This window comes from Dendrobates tinctorius, unplaced genomic scaffold, assembly GCF_039654945.1.
Source record: "Dendrobates tinctorius isolate UK_male_01 unplaced genomic scaffold, ASM3965494v1 ptg000152l, whole genome shotgun sequence".
Lineage (NCBI taxonomy): Eukaryota > Metazoa > Chordata > Amphibia > Anura > Dendrobatidae > Dendrobates > Dendrobates tinctorius.
Genome location: NW_027361819.1, coordinates 3,727,663 through 3,746,131, shown reverse-complemented (window position 1 = coordinate 3,746,131; position 18,469 = coordinate 3,727,663). Strand labels below are relative to the sequence as shown.

General features: G+C 47.6%; 1 protein-coding gene and 1 long non-coding RNA gene across 3 annotated transcripts in view; one reads left to right on the top strand and one right to left on the bottom strand.

Moving 5' to 3' along the window:
• Window positions 1-941: 941 nt before the first annotated feature.
• Window positions 942-18,469, bottom strand: part of LOC141050776 (uncharacterized) — a 47,089-nt gene continuing 29,561 nt past the window's right edge. For both annotated transcript variants that reach the window (XR_012220530.1, XR_012220529.1), the window contains exon 3: window positions 942-2,133. This is a non-coding gene — a long non-coding RNA (uncharacterized lncRNA). The remainder of the gene's footprint in view (window positions 2,134-18,469) is intronic.
• Window positions 12,402-12,983, top strand: LOC141050630 (fas apoptotic inhibitory molecule 1-like). Its single transcript, XM_073547218.1, has one exon. The coding sequence runs from the start codon at window positions 12,413-12,415 to the stop codon at window positions 12,818-12,820; it is 408 nt and encodes a 135-aa protein (XP_073403319.1). The 5' UTR covers window positions 12,402-12,412; the 3' UTR covers window positions 12,821-12,983.

Genomic DNA, 18,469 nt, shown 5'->3' with positions numbered 1-18,469 from the left:
GGGAGAAGAGTCAGATGTTACGTGGTCAATACCAAGAGAGTATGTAGATAGCCAAGGGAAAATACGAAGGAGTAAGTCAGGTCACAGTCCAGGGTCAATAACAAGAGATAGCGGATAAAAAGCCAAAGGACATGACTAATGAACAGTCAGAACATGGTCCAAAAGGTCAGGCAGCAGAAGATCAGAACTCAGAGCAACAGAATCAGGCTAACACTCACCAAGAAGCACGAACTACGTCTCGCAGGGATCAGGAGCAGACAGTTCAGTTAAGTAGCTGGGTAATCACCATAACACTGAATACCTGGAGAAGGTCCTGCACCTCCCAGTCACAGATTGGACAGCAGAGCTGTCAATCAAAGCACCAACAGCTCAGCAAGCTCATCACAGTATTGGACAGCCAAGCTGTTAAAGGGAATCTGTCACCTACCCTTTGGCGGGCGATGAAAACGAGGTCGGTCCGGTCCGATGGGTGGTGTTCCCGATGTGTGCCGCCTCCCCATCCTTGCCCGCCGTCCGCAGGTTATTGCTGAATTGGAGTAGGTGCACGCCATTTTTTGCGCGTGCGCTAAGCATTCATAGCTAGCGCACGTGCAGTATGCTTTGCCCAACTGCGGGCAAAGCCGGACTGCGCATGCGCCAGTTAACTAAGCCCCGGAACACAGCAAAATACTTACGGGGCTTAGTTAACCGGTGCATGCGCAGTCCGGCTTTTTGGCTTTGCTTGCAGTTGGGCAAAGCATACTGCGCGTGCGCTAGCTATGAATGCTTAGCGCACACGCAAAAAATGGCGTACACCTACTCTAATTCAGCAATAAAATCAGAAACCCTTTAATCATTATGTGGCGTATGGAGGGAAGAAAAAAACTAACCTCCAACGCCAAAAAGATGCATAAACTCAAACAATAGAATGAATACCAGGAGAAAACACAGAGCATGCAATATAAAAATTATATTCGATTTTATTCAAGTAAAGTACTACAAAAAACATGTATATATAGTAATGTGCAATTATGGACAAAAACAGATAGTATCCACATACAGTACCCCAAGCCTCCAGATAGATGGAAAAAATTCCCAGGCCATGTCCCAGGGAAGTGCAAAAATTCCCACAGTATAACACAAAAATTGTAGCCCCCAAGCACAGTGGCCTATATATATGTCAAACTAGACATTGTTAAGGGGCATCATTATAATGAAGCAAACCGCAATGGAAAAGCGGCGAAAAAAGGGGGGGAAAAGCAGAATCCAAGGGGCACTTACCAGGAGTGGAGGAGAGGGGAAAAGCTGTACCACCCCCGACGCGCGTTTCGCGGCGTCTCAAGCCGCTTTCTCAAGAGGGATATGGTAAGAGGTCCAATTAGGACCTTAATATAGCCCCTGACCTCGGTCATGTGACCAAAACTGGCCAATAGAAAAAGCGCAACCAGCGCATGCGCCCGCAGTGATACAAAATCCAAAATAGGACCTTAGCGTAGCCCCTGACCTCAGTCATGTGATCTTCAGCAGGCCAATAGTAACGGCACATTCGGCGCATGCGCCCCAGTCACCGCAACTCCCGCAGAGCGCCACAGGCATCATGCGTCAGCGCACACAAAACCGGAGGAAACCCCGGGAATGTGTGCACCGCACATGGAGATGCCGAGCGCAGAGCGGGGCCGCGGAGCACTGAAAGCGATGCGCACAGCCAAATACCATAGGGCCAGTGCACAGATGGAAAAATTCAGTGGGGCAAAACAATAATATAGGGGCTTACATGCAAAAGATATATATATATATATGCACGGATCCTATTATTCCAGCCACTAAATATAAGTAACTAATTATAAGATCCATCTCTGACGGTACATACATTGCAATACAAAACGCCACATGAATGTGTATATCAAAAATACAACCAAAAACATGTACACGATATAAATATAACATACATGCAAAAAAATATACATGATATAGTATATAAAAGTACAAAGTCATGTCACAAGTAGGAATAAATATACATTAAACGTTGTCAAAAAGAGGCATCCAATATTGCAATGTAAACACTGCAGGCACTTGGAGATGAAAATCCAGTAATGCAAATGGTCACGTCACAGATCCACAGACAGGGGAAATATTATATGCTGAAAAGTGAATCTATATGAAAGAAAAAAAGAATTTAAAAACAAAATATTAAAAGCAAAGTTAAAACAAGAAAAAACAGCCACAAAAACCATAAGAGGATGTGGGATGTGTAAACAACAAAAAAGGAAAAAGGGAGGAGATCTACCGCAATAATAAAACAAGACAATTGCCAATGCTATATGGACAAACAGTGGAGGGAGGCAGCAAGAGAAATTAATATATTACAAATTTTATAAAAAAGAGGCAAAGCTAAGGTGTTCATTAAGTCCCTTTGGGGTCATGGTATCTAGTGCCACAATCCACCTTGCTTCCATTTGTGCGAGTATTCTCTTGTTGTCACCGCCCCTGATGCCCATATGCAATACGTCAATCCCCCTCACCTTCAACATACCAGGATCGCTGTTATGATGTAATCGAAAGTGTCGGGGGATAGTTTTCAAGTCAGCCGGATCAGATGCCAAATTAGCCGCGCCAATGTCCCGCACATGCTCCCGAACCCGTATCCTCAATTCCCTAGTGGTCAGACCAACATAAATTTTTGGGCACGGACATGTGGCGTAATATATCACGTTGGATGTGCCACATGAAATCCGATTTTTGATTTTAAACTGTCTAGTACCACTAGAGGAGGAAAAGGCAGAGCAGCGCAGGACATTGGCGCAGGAAATACAATGTCCACAGGAAAAAGATCCAGTGGTCGGGCCGCTGGAGCCGAAAAAATTCTTAAGGGTGGGAACATAATGGCTCCGCACCAGGATATCATTAAGATTTTTAGATCGGCGAGGTGTCATAGAAGGAAAATTCCCCAGAGCAGCCCCCAAGGAAGGATCTGTCTCTAAAATGGACCAATGTTTGCGCAAAATATTGCACATATTTTGCCACTCATGATTATATGTTGAGATGAACCTAACGGGCCCATCACCAACATTACCTCCACCCCTCTGAGCTGAATGTAAAAGACTACTGCGTGGGGTGTATCTAGCCCTATTATAGCCGGCTTTGATACATCTCCGGCTATATCCTCTATTGAGAAAACGATTCGTCAGATCGTGGGCTTGTCTTTCAAATCGGTCATCGGTGGAACAGATGCGTCGCATACGGAGAAACTGTCCGACCGGGATGGCCCTCACCGTGGCATAATCATGAGCTGACGTAGCATGCAATAAAGAATTCACGGATGTGGGCTTCCTGAATACGTCCGTCTGGATGCGCCGGCCAGCATCGACCTCCAGACGGACGTCCAGGAAGTCCAAGCATGCCTCAACAAATGAATATGTAAGACGAATATTTTTAGTATTATCATTTAATGTCCTCATGAAATCCCCGAGCTGATCGACCGTCCCATCCCACAAAAACAGTACATCATCTATATAGCGATACCAGCACAGCACATGGGACGCGCCACGTGGGCCCCCGTCGCCAAAGACCTCCCTCTCCCAAGCGCCAAGGAAGAGATTGGCGTACGAAGGCGCACAAGCCGCGCCCATGGCTGTGCCCCGCTTCTGCAAATAAAACTGATCTTTGAAGACAAAGAAGTTGTGGGTAAGGATAAAGTCGACGAGCTCGAGGATTAGTCCACATAGAGGGCCATCCAGGTCGGAGGTCCCCAAAAACCAGCGAACCGCATCTAATCCCACAGTATGGTCGATACAAGTATAGAGGCTTTCCACGTCAGCAGTCACTAGAAGAGTGGATGGTTCCACAAGGACGCCGTCAACCCCTGCCAGGACGTCCGTCGTATCTCTGATATAGGAAGGCAGTGATTCAACAAGTGATTTCAAATAAAAGTCAATAAATTGACATATGGGTTCACACATGCCACCAATACCCGATACGATAGGGCGCCCTGGGGGGTTGAGGGCGTCCTTGTGGACTTTGGGTAAAAGATAAAATGTGGGGTTCCTGGGAGACCTGACAGTCAAACCATCAACAACCCGCAATTCAGCAATAACCTGCGGACGACGGGCAAGGATGGGGAGGCGGCACATATCGGGAACACCGCCCATCGGACCGGACCGACCTCGTTTTCATCGCCCGCCAAAGGGTAGGTGACAGATTCCCTTTAACAGCTTGGCTGTCCAATACTGTGATGAGCTTGCTGAGCTGTTGGTGCTTTAATTGACAGCTCTGCTGTCCAATCTGTGACTGTCCAATCAAGACAAAGACAGCTCAGCAAGACAGTTTCCATAGAACAGCATAGCAATCATTCACTGAGCGGAGGAATCGTGACAGTGCCCCCTCTTCTCGGGGAAGCCACCGGACCCTCAGGTTTCCCCAGAAACCTGCAATGGAAGGCTTTGACCAAATGATCGGTATGGATAGCTCAAGCATGGACCCAAGATCTCTCTTCCGGGCCATAACCTCTCCAATGAATGAGGTACTGGAGGGAATTACAGACTTTCTGGGAATCAACAGTATTTTGTACTTCAAACTCTAAACAGAAACCGGTGGCGGTGGCGACGAAGGAGACAAAACGGAAGGGACAAACTCTTAGCAGTGATTTATGAAATACATTTGGAATATGCGAAGAGATGGAAGGAGTTTTAATCTGAAAGCCACTGGGTTAACTACCTCCATAATCTCATAAGGACCAATAAACTTAGGGCCAAACTTGGCTGATGGCACTTTCAATTTAATATTTTTGGAAAAAACCCAGACCTTATCACCAACCTTGAATATGGGACCCCCTGAATGTCTCCTATCGGCCTTCAGTTTCTGGCAACACTAGATCTCCTCAATATTCCTCTGGACCTCTGTCCAGACGTCCCCCAGTTTTTTTATAGCAACCTCTTCTCCTGAAGAACCAGAACCCATCCTCGAGTATTCACCAAAATGAGGATGAAAAGCATAATTACAAAAATACGGTGAGGTTCCAGTAGACTTGTTAACCCGACTGTTAAAGGGAACCTGTCAGCAGGATTGTGGACAGTAACCTACAGGCAGTGTCAGGTCGGCGCCGTTATACTGATTACAATGATACCTGGTGATGAAATCCGTCTTGTGGTTGTTGTGGAATCTTTATTTTCAGTTTTGTGGTAATGAAATCCGCCCATCATTTTTTGAGAGCTATAATTTTTCCATATTTTGGCCCACAGAGTCATGTGACGTCTTGTTTTTTTGCGGGACAAGTTGACGTTTTTATTGGTAACATTTTCGGTGATATAATTTTATTGGTCATTTTCTATTCTGATTTTTGGGAGACAGAATGAAAAAAAAAAAAAATCAGTAATTAAGGAATTGTTTCCCCTCGTCATGAGATTGGGCCCTTGAAGTTAGGCCCTATACATATAATGGAGAAATGTGAAAGTGCTGAGGGGAAAACAACAGTTGTGACTGACAGGGACGACGGCGCCAAAGAGTCCCTGCTAACGGGGCCGCACCACCACACAAACATTTCCCAAGCAGCACACATACACCAACCCACAAGCACAACACCACACAAATGCCACAACACAGCACACCGACCACTCTAGACTCACACAACACAAACACCACCCCATAAATACCACAACACCACAACATAAATGACACACTCGCACGCAAGGACCACACACGCGTGCAAACACACTCAGATGGATGCACCCTACGTAAACGGATGAACATTACTGAGCAGCAATAATGGTCAGGCGAAAAATGCCTCATAGTAAGATTGTCATTATTGCTTACTATACAGGGAGCTTTCATCACTGAAGCTGCTGAGGTAAAGAGAAAGCTGAGCTCTGATTGGTTTCTATGGGCAACTAGGAGCCCGTGATTTTCACATGGACAGTTGTACGTTGCTTGCTCTAGAGTACGTAACCCCAAAAATCTTTTCATATATGCACCTGAAGGTAAAACCAGAAGCATCGTTTACCAAAAAACACTACAATAGATAGTTGTTTAACTGTAAACCAATTTTACTCTGATTGCAGCTATAATCCATTGCAGTACACGAACATCGGCCGTTTCCTGAGCATCTTGCCCTCCTGGCTGTTGTACACGAGGTACAACCTCATCACTTTATACAGTTATTCGATCAGATGATCTCCGGTGTGTGACCGCAGTCCTTGTTTGCTTTTTGTCTGTAGATTTACTGTCACTTGTCTCGCAGAAAGATTGTTCCACAACGCTCGCGGTTATTGTCGCTCCCCGCCAGGCAGATCTTTCTGTTGGACATCATCATCTGCCTCGCTCTCAGGTTGCAGCCTCATTAGCCTTTCCTCTTTTTTTCCATCACTTTATACTTAGAGACGCCTCCTTCTACTTACAGAGACGCCTCCTTCTACTTACAGAGACGCCTCCTTCCACTTACAGAGATGCCTCCTTCTACTTCCAGAGGCGCCTCCTTCCGCTTACAGAGACGCCTCCTTCCTCATACAGAGACGCCTCCTTCCACTTACAGAGACGCCTCCTTCCACTTACAGAGACACCTCCTTCCACTTACAGAGACGCCTCCTTCCACTTACAGAGACGCCTCCTTACACTTGCAGAGACGCCTCCTTACACTTGCAGAGACGCCTCCTTCCCCTTACAGAGACGCCTCCTTCCACTTACAGAGATGCCTCCTTCCACTTACAGAGACGCCTCCTTATTGTGGTGTCGGGACAGCTATTGAGGGAGGGCTAAATTAACCCTTCACGGTTGAGCCAGTGATGTCCAAATTATTCCACAGAGTGTTGCTAGCAACTCAAATGACCACACGGAGACGAGGGTCTCTGTACTGGAGGATCGAGACAGATCACCAGTCCCCTTTATTTTAGTCACTTCTTTCATAATCTTTTGCTCAATTATGCAAAGTTCTCAACTACCTATAGCATCATGGTAATACTTCACTTTATAAGCCAATAATATTGCAAGAAAACTGAAAACTACATATATGTCCGTATCCAAATGGCATATTCTTCAGAGTTCTACACCCCCGCCTCCCTTATCTTGCACCTGATGGGAACAGTCTGGTTTCATGACAGTTTGAACTTTTACCTAATTACAAAATTTATCTTATAGCAACAAAAACGGAGAAATGAAACCGTCAGGAAAAATGGAGAAGTGAAACTACAGCTCTGATTTTAGTATTAACCCTTCACAGTGGTGCCCCTGAGGGTTCAGTTGCCACAGAGGTACTGCACCTCCTCCTGAGGTGTGGTGCCCCACCATCCAGGTGAGTTGGAGGCTCCTAACCACGCTCCAACACTCACATCTCACACAACACGGTAGTTCAGCAAAGCCACATTGCGGCTCCCTGCTTGGAGTGTAGCAGAGCACCTTTGGTGGCTCCCTGCTTGGAACACGAAACGTGCTGGGAGGCGGGTGGAGTTTAGAATACATAAAAGAGTGGGAAGGTGTAGGATTTCAGTCAGTCAGTCAGTGAGTCGGAGAGTCACTCAGAGGAGTGAGGAGAAAAGATCCTTGGGAGAGGGATGGAGGAAGGAGTGCTGCAGCTGCCTCAGTGATCTGGGTCTGCTGGTACGGGAAAGGAAAGGAGAAAGACATTGAACTGAAACCTGATCTTCCATAAGAGAGAGATTAGTACAGACCGAAGGAGTAAAAGGGAACAGAGGACGTGGGTTAGAAGAGAACCCTACCTAGAAGTTCTAAGCGCAAGGCCGGGGCACGGTCCCCGAGGTTGTATGGATGCTAATGGTCCTGCAGCAGACACCGATGGAGTAGTGGGCTGTAAATGCACTACTCCCATCTAAGACTTGGGGGCACAACAGCAACTTGGATAGTGAGCCGGGACTCAGGAGTAAGGAGTCCCCGAAGCAGGCTACAGCTGTCTGCCGTATAAGTAGAGTTCTTGGTAACATCTGTCAGGAGGCACTCCAGTGTAACTCAGTACTAGGAGATCTTCACACTTAAAGGCGCTATAGAGGAGACGTTCAGAAAGGCACATGTTGGTGGAGTGTTGGAAGGGAGCTGTTGTGAGTTCATTTTCCCTTTCACCATTGAGGTCTGATGAACTCCCTCTTCTGGTGAAGGAAGGTAGTGAGGCTGATTACCAAGCACCTGGGCAGGATGATGATGACTGGGTGACGGTAATTACTGACTGGATATAAGGCAGGCGACGCCCTTCTGCCTTGCTGGTGATCTCTCTGAGGGATTCTAGGAGTCCAGTCTGATTCCTGCTCCTCAAAAGCTAAGTTTTCTGCTCTACTTTTTGCATTTGTGTTTTGGTTTTGTTTTGCATTGTTTTTCCTTGATTTCTGCCATTCCCTGCTGGGGTGAGCTGAATTCCTTTTTGCTCTGTCTTCAGAAAATACCTGAGTACTGATATAGTCTTTTTGAAGCCTAGCGTCTTCAGGGCTTTTTTCCCTATCAGCTGTTGGCTCTTGTTTTGATAGGGTTTTGGCGGATTACAGACAGCAGCTTTTCTATCCTGTCCTATCTAGTTAGCTTGGGCCCCATCATTTGCTCAGCCTATCTTTCTATCTGTGTGAGTGTTTTTTCATCTTGCTTCACCGTCATTATATGTTGGGGGCTGCCTATTGCTTTGGGGTCTGCTCTGGGGCAGTTTAGATTTCCCTTTCTGTCTTTAGGCTATGTAGTTCTCCGGCTGTGATCGAGGGGTCTAGGGCACCATAGGAACCCCCCACGGCTACTGCTAGTTGTTGTTGATAGGTTCAGGGGTCTGCAATCCGATAGCTGCCAACTTCTCTGGTTTTCTGGACTTAGCTAGTATTTCTGTTTTTGCCTCCTACGGTGACTCATTCATAACAGAATCACCAGCCATACCGCAGATCCTAGGGTACTCAATAGCAGGAAAGAATTGTAAAAAAAAAAAAAAAAGTGTGTATATTTTTTCCTCTATATCTCTGAGGCCGTAGGGGGATTTTTTTTTTCTCTCAATGGAGATAAAGCAATTGTCCGATCGTGTGGAGCAGCTCGTGGCGGAAGTGCGGGGAATTTCCGCCTACCTTGCTCATTCACATGCTGCTGAACAAAGATCCCTACTCCTGATGTGTTTTTTGGGGATCGGTCTAAATTTTTGATTTTCAAAAATAATTGTAAATTATTTTTTGCCTTGAAGCCTAACTCGTCAGGGAGCTCCGCGCAGCAGGTTAAAATTGTCATCTCTTTGCTGCATGGCGATCCCCAGGATTGGGCGTTTTCTTTGAAACCAGATGATCCTGTTCTGACTAATGTGAACGCATTTTTTCAAGCCTTGGGGTTGTTGTATGACGAACCTTATGCTATTGATCAGGCTGAAAAGACCCTGTTGGCATTGAGCCAGGGTCGAGATTCTGCAGAATTGTACTGTCAAAAATTCTGAAAGTAGGCGGTCCTTACTACCTGGAATGATAATGCCTTGGGAGCTCTCTTTCGGAAGGGTTTGTCAGAAGCCATAAAAGATACTATGGTGGGATTTCCTGTTCCCTCTGGTCTTGACGATTCTATGTCATTAGCCATTCAGGTTGATCGGCGTTTACGTGAACGCAGGACTGCACGAGAGGTGTTGCCACCTGTTGAACAAATGTCTGAACCTATGCAATGTGATAGAGTTTTGTCCAGGGAGCAACGTCAGGAGTTCAGAAGGCGTAATAAGCTGTGTTTTTTTTGTGGAGATGCCTCGCATATTATTTCTGTCTATCCTAAACGAGAGAAATGTTTTGCACACACGTTTTCTGTGGGTGGGGTTCAACCTAAGTTTCTTCTGGCAATTACTTTGATCTGCTCCCTGTCCACATTTTCCGCCAAGGCTTTTGTGGATTCAGGAGCAGCTCTTAACCTGATGGACTTGGATTTTGCTAAACGCTGTGGATTTCTGATGACACCTCTGCGGACGCCTATCCCTTTGAGGGGGATTGATGCTACTCCTTTGGCGAAAAATAAACCTCAGTTTTGGACCTAGGTGGTAATGCGGGTCGCCCCAGACCATCAAGAATATTGCAGATTTTTGGTGTTGCATAATTTGCATGATACCATTGTTCTGGGGTTTCCCTGGTTGCAAATTCATAATCCAGTTTTGGATTGGAAATCTTTGTCTGTGGTGAGTTGGGGTTGTCGGTGTGCCCTTAGTGAGGCTCCGGTTTTTTCCACCTCTCCTCAGTCGCATGATGTTCCTGACTATTTGGCGGACTTTTATTATGTATTTAGTGAGAATGAGTCTGCGTCTTTGCCTCCTCATAGGAGTTATGACTGTGCAATTGAACTGAGCCCGGGGTGTAAATTTCCCAAGGGTCGGCTCTTCAATTTATCTGTACCCGAGCACGAGGCTATGCGATCCTATATTAAGGAGGCGTTGGAGAAGGGTCATATTAGACCATCCTCTTCACCCTTAGGTGCTGGGGTTTTTTTCGTGGCCAAAAAGGATGGTTCATTAAGGCCTTGTATTGATTATCGTGCCCTCAACAAAATTACTGTTAAATATCAGTATCCGTTACCCCTGATTTCGGATCTATTCTCTAGAGTTAGAGGTGCTTGCTGGTTTACCAAGCTTGACCTCAGGGGGGCGTATAATCTTATTCGCATTAAGCATGGGGATGAATGGAAGACGGCGTTTAATACTCCGGAGGGACATTTTGAGTACCTGGTGATGCCTTTTGGGCTCACTAATGCCCCTTCTGTCTTCCAGTGCTTCATGAACGATATTTTCCGAGACTTTGTGGATAAATTTTTGATTATCTATCTGGATGATATTTTGATCTTCTCCAAGGATTGGGATTCTCATGTGGAACATGTTCGGACTGTGTTCCGGATCTTGAGGGAGAATTCCCTGTATGTCAAAGAATCAAAATGCCTTTTTGGGGTACAGAGGATTTCTTTTTTGGGATTTATTTTGTCTCCGTCAACTATTGAAATGGACCCGGCCAAGGTACAGGCCATTTATGATTGGGTTCAGCCCACTTCTTTGAAGGCCCTCCAGAAGTTTTTGGGTTTTGCTAATTTTTATCGGAAATTTATAGCAAAATTTTCTAGTATTGCCAATCCATTGACTGATCTGACTAAGAAGGGTGCTGATGTGTTGAATTGGTCTCCGGAGGCTTTTTCTTCCTTTCAGGAGCTGAAGCGAAGATTCACTTCTGCCCCGGTTTTGTGGCAATCTGATGTCTCACTCCCGTTCCAGGTAGAGGTGGACGCTTCTGAGATTGGTGCAGGAGCTGTTTTGTCCCAAAAGGATCCTGTACCATCTAAAATGAATCCCTGTGCTTTCTTTTCCTGAAAGTTCTCTCCATCTGAACGTAACTATGATGTGGGGAATCGGGAACTGTTAGCCATGAAATGGGCATTTGAGGAGTGGAGACATTGGTTGGAGGGAGCTAAACATCAAGTCGTGGTCCTCACTGACCACAAGAATTTGATTTACCTGGAGTCCGCCAAACGCTTGAACCCTAGACAGGCTAGGTGGGCCTTGTTTTTTACACGTTTTGATTTTGTGGTCTCTTTTCTTCCTGGCACTAAGAATGTCAAGGCTGACGCTCTTTCTTGGAGCTTCTTGGCTGATTCTCCTGTGGTGACCAAGCCTGCTACCATCTTAGGTGAAGGGGTAGTTCTTTCTGCCATCTCGCCCAATTTGAGACGTGCTCTGGAAGAGTTCCAGGAGGACAAACCTGAGCGTTGTCCGAGTGGAAAGTTGTATGTTCCTGACCAGTGGAAGAAGAGAGTGATGTCTGAAGTTCATTGCTCTGCCTTGGCTGGTCATCCAGGTATTTTTGGTACTAGAGATCTGGTGAGTCGGTCTTTTTGGTGGCCTGCCTTGTCTCGTGATGTCAGGAATTTTGTGCAGTCCTGTGGGACTTGCTCCCGGTCTAAACCTTGTTCTCGCTCTAGTGGGTTGTTGATGCCTTTGCTGGTTCCCAGGAGGCCATGGACCCATATTTCAATGGATTTCATCTCTGATATGCCTGTCTCTCAGAGAATGACTGTTATTTGGGTGATTTGTGATAGGTTCTCTAAGATGGTTCATCTTGTACCACTCCCTAAGTTGCCATCTTCCTCTGAGTTGGTGCCCGTTTTTGCAACAGGTGGTTCGCTTGCACGGGATTCCTGAGAACATTGTATCTGACAGAGGAGTTCAGTTTGTGTCTAGATTTTAATAATCTTAATAATAATAATCTTTATTTTTATATAGCGCTAACATATTCCGCAGCGCTTTACAGTTTGCACACATTTTCATCACTGTCCCCGATGGGGCTCACAATCTATATTCCCTATCAGTATGTCTTCGGAGTGTGGGAGGAAACCGGAGTGCCCGGAGGAAACCCACGCAAACACGGGGAGAACATACAAACTCCTTGCAGATGTTGTCCTTGGTGGGATTCGAACCCAGGACTCTAACCACTGAGCCACCGTGCTGCCCCTTATCCGGAAGGACTGGATGTTTAAGTTGGTCGGGAAGGAGACGTTTGCGGTTGGCGCTGCGCAGACGAAGGCGACCATTAACATCGACGCGGTGAGCGGTTTCGCCTACGAGTACACGCTAGAGGTGAACGAGAAGAGCCTGAAGAAGTACATGGAGAATCGGTCCAAGACCACCAAAACCTGGGTGCTGCACGTGGACGGGGAGGACTGCCGGGTTGTACTAGAGAAGGACACAATGGACGTCTGGTGCAACGGGAGGAAGCTGGAGACCGCGGGCGAGTTTGTGGATGACGGCACTGAGACGCATTTCACTCTGGGCGACCACGACTGCTGCATAATGGCGGTGAGCAGCGGCAAACGCCGAGAAGGCATCATCCACACTCTGATCGTGGACGAGCGGGAGATCCCCGAGAGCGTGGAGTGACGGGCCGCCGCGCAGGGTGCTCCGCCGCTGCCACCTCCACCCTCGGCGGCCACTGCCACCTCCCCCCCCCTGGGCCACTCCGGCTGCTCCCACCTCCACCCCCCGCGCCACGGCGGCCACTGCCACCTCCCCCCTTGGGCCATGGCGGAAGCTCCCACCTCCACCCCCCGGAATTCAGTTGTCCTTCTCCTCTGCTTTTCACCCTCAGACCAATGGGCAGACGGAGAGAACAAACCAGATCTTGGAGTCGTATTTGAGATGTTTTATTTCCGCTGATCAGGATGATTGGGTTTCATTTTTGCCCTTGGCCGAATTTGCTTTAAATAATAGAGCTAGTTCTGCCACTTTGATGTGACCTTTTTTTTGTAACTTTGGGTTTCATCCTCGATTTTCTTCAGGGCAGGTGGAGCCTTCTGCCTGCCCAGGTGTTGACACTGTGATGGAGAGAATGCACCAGATCTGGGACCAAGTGGTGGATAAGTTATCTCTCTCCCAGGAAAAGGCCCAGCGGTTTTCCAACCGACATAGGACCATTGGTCCCCAGTTTAAGGTTGGTGATATGGTTTGGTTATCATCAAAAAATATCGCTATGAAGGTGGCTTCTCCTAAGTTTAAGCCTAGATTTATTGGACCTTACAAGATTTTGGAGATTATTAATCCGGTCTCTTTTCGTTTGGCTCTTCCTGTTACATTTAAAATCCATAATGTGTTCCATAAGTCCTTGTTGAAGAGGTTTGTTGAACCTGTTGTTCCTGGGGTGGCACCTCCAGACCCTGTATTGGTTGAAGGTAACATGGAATATGAGGTAGAGAAGATACTGGATTCCCGTCTGGCTAGACGGAGACTCCAGTATTTGGTTAAGTGGAAGGGTTATGGTCAGGAGGATTATTCCTGGCTCTCTGCCTCTGATATTCATGCCCAAAGATTGGTGCGTGCCTTTCATCGGGCTCACCCTGATCGCCCTGGTGGCATGGATGAAGGTTCGGTGACCCCTCCTCAAGGGGGAGGTACTGTTGTGAGTTCATTTTCCCCTTCACCATTGAGGTCTGATGAACTCCCTCTTCTGGTGAAGGAAGGTAGTGAGGCTGATTACCAAGCACCTGGGCAGGATGATGATGACTGGGTGACGGGAATTACTGACTGGATATAAGGCAGCCGACGCCCTTCTGCCTTGCTGGTGATCTCTCTGAGGGATTCTAGGAGTCCAGTCTGATTCCTGCTCCTCAAAAGCTAAGTTTTCTGTTCTACTTTTTGCATTTGTGTTTTGGTTTTGTTTTGCATTGTTTTTCCTTGATTTCTGCCATTCCCTGCTGGGGTGAGCTGAATTCCTTTTTGCTCTGTCTTCAGAAAATACCTGAGTACTGATATAGTCTTTTTGAAGCCTAGCGTCTTCAGGGATTTTTTCCCTATCAGCTGTTGGCTCTTGTTTTGATAGGGCTTTGGTGGATTACAGACAGCAGCTTTTCCATCCTGTCCTATCTAGTTAGCTTGGGCCCCATCATTTGCTCAGCCTATCTTTCTATCTGTGTGAGTGTTTTTTCATCTTGCTTCACCGTCATTATATGTTGGGGGCTGCCTATTGCTTTGGGGTCTGCTCTGGGGCAGTTTAGATTTCCCTTTCTGTCTTTAGGCTATGTAGTTCTCCGACTGTGATCGAGGGGTCTAGGGCACCGTAGGAACCCCCCACGGCTACTGCTAGTTGTTGTTGATAGGTTCAGGGGTCTGCAATCCGATAGCTGCCAACTTCTCTGGTTTTCTGTTGATAGTATTTCTGTTTTTGCCTCCTACGGTGACTCATTCATAACAGGGAGCATTCCATCTGGCCTGGAGGTTGATTGAGGCCCTGACAGGAGGATGCGGCACGGAGGCGGGCACCGGTGTGTACTACAGACTGTGAGTAAAGCTTCGGAACTACAAGCGGTGTCCTCCATTCATTCCCGCGCCAACACACCAGGTACCGCTACATCTGGGTACCAGCTTCTACACGGCCCGCGCCTCTCAGCTACCCCTACATCCACACTGCCCCGGGACTACAGCTCCACCTGTGGGGAGCTTCACCATCTTGGCTGCAACACACCACCAGTCCCAGAGGATCTGCATGCAGCATCGGCTTAACATCTCCCTTGCCGAATACCACAGGTGGCGTCATGAACTATTCATCAATTCTATTTCATTGTTCTTTCACCCCCTTTTTGCCATGGAGCGCCAGGGCCACGGGCCGGGTCACAGCTTCCGTGACAACTCCCATTGAGATCAACGGGCCCGGTGCAGAGTACCCCGATAGCCCTGGCCGGGCGCCCCATTCTGGCTTCACGAACAGGATGACGAGACCCGATGCCAATGGGTTCTGTGTGCCTAAGATTTGTTGAACTTAAAACTTTTGAGAATGTGCAGAAGACCCAATTTGATAGACTGTGAAATGAATACTAAAAATGTCTGACAGCCTGGAGAAGAAGGGCGTGATCATATAGGTGGTCCTAAGAAAAGACCGCGAACTGTCCTGGGCCTCCCCTGCCTGAATTACTATGCAACGGCAACATGACCCACACCCCGACGGGTTCGTATACTGGCTTGATATGGAGGAGCTGGAAGAAGACGCCACCCCAAGAAGGAGGAGCAGAAGCCAGTGGCGGGAAAAGAGCCAAGACAGGAAGAAGAACGCCAGAACGCCATGATGGAAGAAGAGGGAAGGAGGCCTGTGGTGCGCGGTGAGTTTGAGCTGGATCTCCCCGGCGCCATGGCTGAAGGCTCGGACCCTGCTTCTAGGATGAATCGACGGCAGCTGGAGGAGGAGATTGCCCGGCTGACCCAATGTTTGCGGCTGAGGCAGGAGGCCTTGTGGAGGCTGAAATGGCAGCACGCCCGGGAGGGGCCTACACATGCGGTAGCCACCGCTGCTGCACCGGAACTTCCCCAGGCAGATTCCATGGAGTCTGCAGCCGCCATCACACCACCGGCAGCATCCAGAGCCCCTTCGCTGCCGCCACAGGAGGAATTGTATGAGGCCCCGGGAGCCGAAGCGGAGAAAGAGGAGCTCCCGCCCGGAACTGACGCGGCTGCGCAGGTCCCACCAGAGGCCCCCGTGGGCCCGGAGCCACCATCCGCTCCACCGCGGCCTGCTGCCACCGGCCAGCTCCCACCGGCACCGGAGCAGAACCCACACCGCCGGGAGGCACCAGGTATATACCCCGGCCCTCCTAACGGGTTGCCCCCCGAATTCACGTTATCAGAGGCTGGCTTGCGGGAACTTGAAATGGGGCAGTTGGAAGAGTCAGCTGGGGGCACTAGACTGACAGAAATGGGGAGGTGGAAGAGGTCCTTACTGAGAAGGGTATGGCTGGAAAAGTCGCGCACGATTCGTCATCTTCGGGGATTGGAGGAGTCGAGGCCCCTTTGGGATAGTGACCTCGGGATCCCTTGTCTGCCAAGTCCCCATGTAGTCGCCTATCAGCGCCAACAAGCTGCAGCATCCCTCGGTGCTAGGCCACACACCAGAGCAACAGAGCTACCCACCCATGAGAAACAGTTGATGGGTATCGATATGCATCATGGGTTCCCTTTACCACAGCTACCAGACCCTAGGTGGCAATCACACCAGCTGCCACAACCATGCCCTATGGCAAGCAACCAGCAACAAGATGAAGACACCCAAAGCTTCACCCCTGGAAGCAGTTCCAATCCAGAAACCCCAGGAGGGGACAATCACTATTCAAGATGCCTCTTCACTTTAACTCTCGTTACCCAGGAGGGTATTTGCACAGTTGTGCTTTGTTCCCTATTTTTGTACCAGTTTTCTATTTTTTGGCTATCATGCTTTAGTTCTGTTTTTCCAGTGTTGCCCAGGTGTATTGGCAGCCTTCACATTTGAACTGTGGAGATCATGAACGCTGAATGGTCCAGAACTGTTATTGTACATAGTTTGCACCTCTTTAGGTGCTCTCTCTTGGTTTTACATAGGACTCTCTTCGTAAAAGAAGACCTACCTCATTATAGGGACATTTCCAGACATGATGGCCGGACCAGCGCCTATGTTTGCACTTAATGATAATGCTTAATGTTATTTCCTGAATAGAAACTAGAAAGTATTAGTATATGATGAAAATCCTGATGACAGATTTTATGGAAGTATCTTAAGAAAAAGACATAGTGAACGTTTACAGAACTTTGAATAAAGATGTTGAGGATGTGAATATAGAATCGAAAAGTACAGGTGCCGAACCAGGCATCCACAGTTGTCATCCTACGTCTAGAAGAGACAGTAGAAAGAGGAAAATGTGATAGTGGAAAGGAGATGTGTTGCTAGCAGATGTGAATTGATATTGAGTTTGCTTATATAGCACTTTAAATTAGGTAGCATAATTTAAGATTTAGACAGTTAATCTGTTTGTAACGTTCAAGAAACCGTGCCTCCTATACTAGGAAATTTAGTATAAGACATGTTTATACAGCATTACAAAATTTTGTATGTTCCTGTATTGTTAACTCTGCTTAACTTGCAGCCCGCGGACGTGCTGTGTTTAACGGGGGAATGTGGCGCCCCTGAGGGTTCCGTTGCCACAGAGGTACAGCACCTCCTCCTGAGGTGTGATACCCCACCATCCAGGTGAGTTGGAGGCTCCTAACCATGCTCCAACACTCGCATCCCACACAACACGGTAGTTCAGCAAAGCCACATTGCGGCTCCCTGCTTGGAGTGCAGCAGAGCACCTTTGGTGGCTCCCTGCGTGGAACACGAAACGTGCTGGGAAGCGGGTGGAGTTTAGAATACATAAAAGAGTGGGAAGTGTTATGAATGGGTCACCGAGGAGGAAAAAACCTAAACATGCTAAGCCCAGAAAAACCAGAGAGGTTGGTAACTATGCAGATTGCAGATCCCTGATCCTACCACACAACTAGCAGCAGCCGTGGAGCGTACCTACGATGAACCTAGACGCCTCATCATGGCCGGAGGACTAAATAAGCCTAAAGCAAGAAAAGGGGAAAACTAACTGCCCCAGAGCAGACCCCAAAGGAATAGACAGCCCCCACACATGTATTGATGGTGACACAAGATGAAAACACAAACACAGGCAGGAAAATGGGCTGAGCAAACAATGGGGCCCAAACTAACTAGAAAGGAGAGGAAAGAAAAGACACTGTCTGCAATCTGCCAAAAACCCTACAAAATAATGTCCAACACTTCTGATAACAAAATTAACCCTGAAGTCACTAGACTTCTCCCACTATATCAGCACTCTGAAATATTCTGAGACAGAGCAAAAAGAGGCCAATCTAATAAAGGACAAAAAGCAAATTGGCAAATACAGATAAATAAGAGTGGAAATTCAGCACAGGCCCAGCCGGGGCTGGCTGACCACACAAAAAACTGAATAGAACAACAAAATCAAGTGTGAACATTAGCAGAAAAACTTAGCTTGAGCTGACAAGAACAGAGCTGAGAACCAAGACCTGACAAGCAGAAGGAATGACCAGCACCAGAGTAGGGCGTCGGCTGTCTTAAATCCAATCTGAGATTCCTGAGGTCCAATCATCATCCTCATTATCAGGTGGCAGATCTCTACTGATTAAATCAGCCTCACTACCTCCTGTTACCACCAGAGGGAGCCTGGAAGGAGAACTCAATGAACTCACAACAGGGAAGGTTTAAAA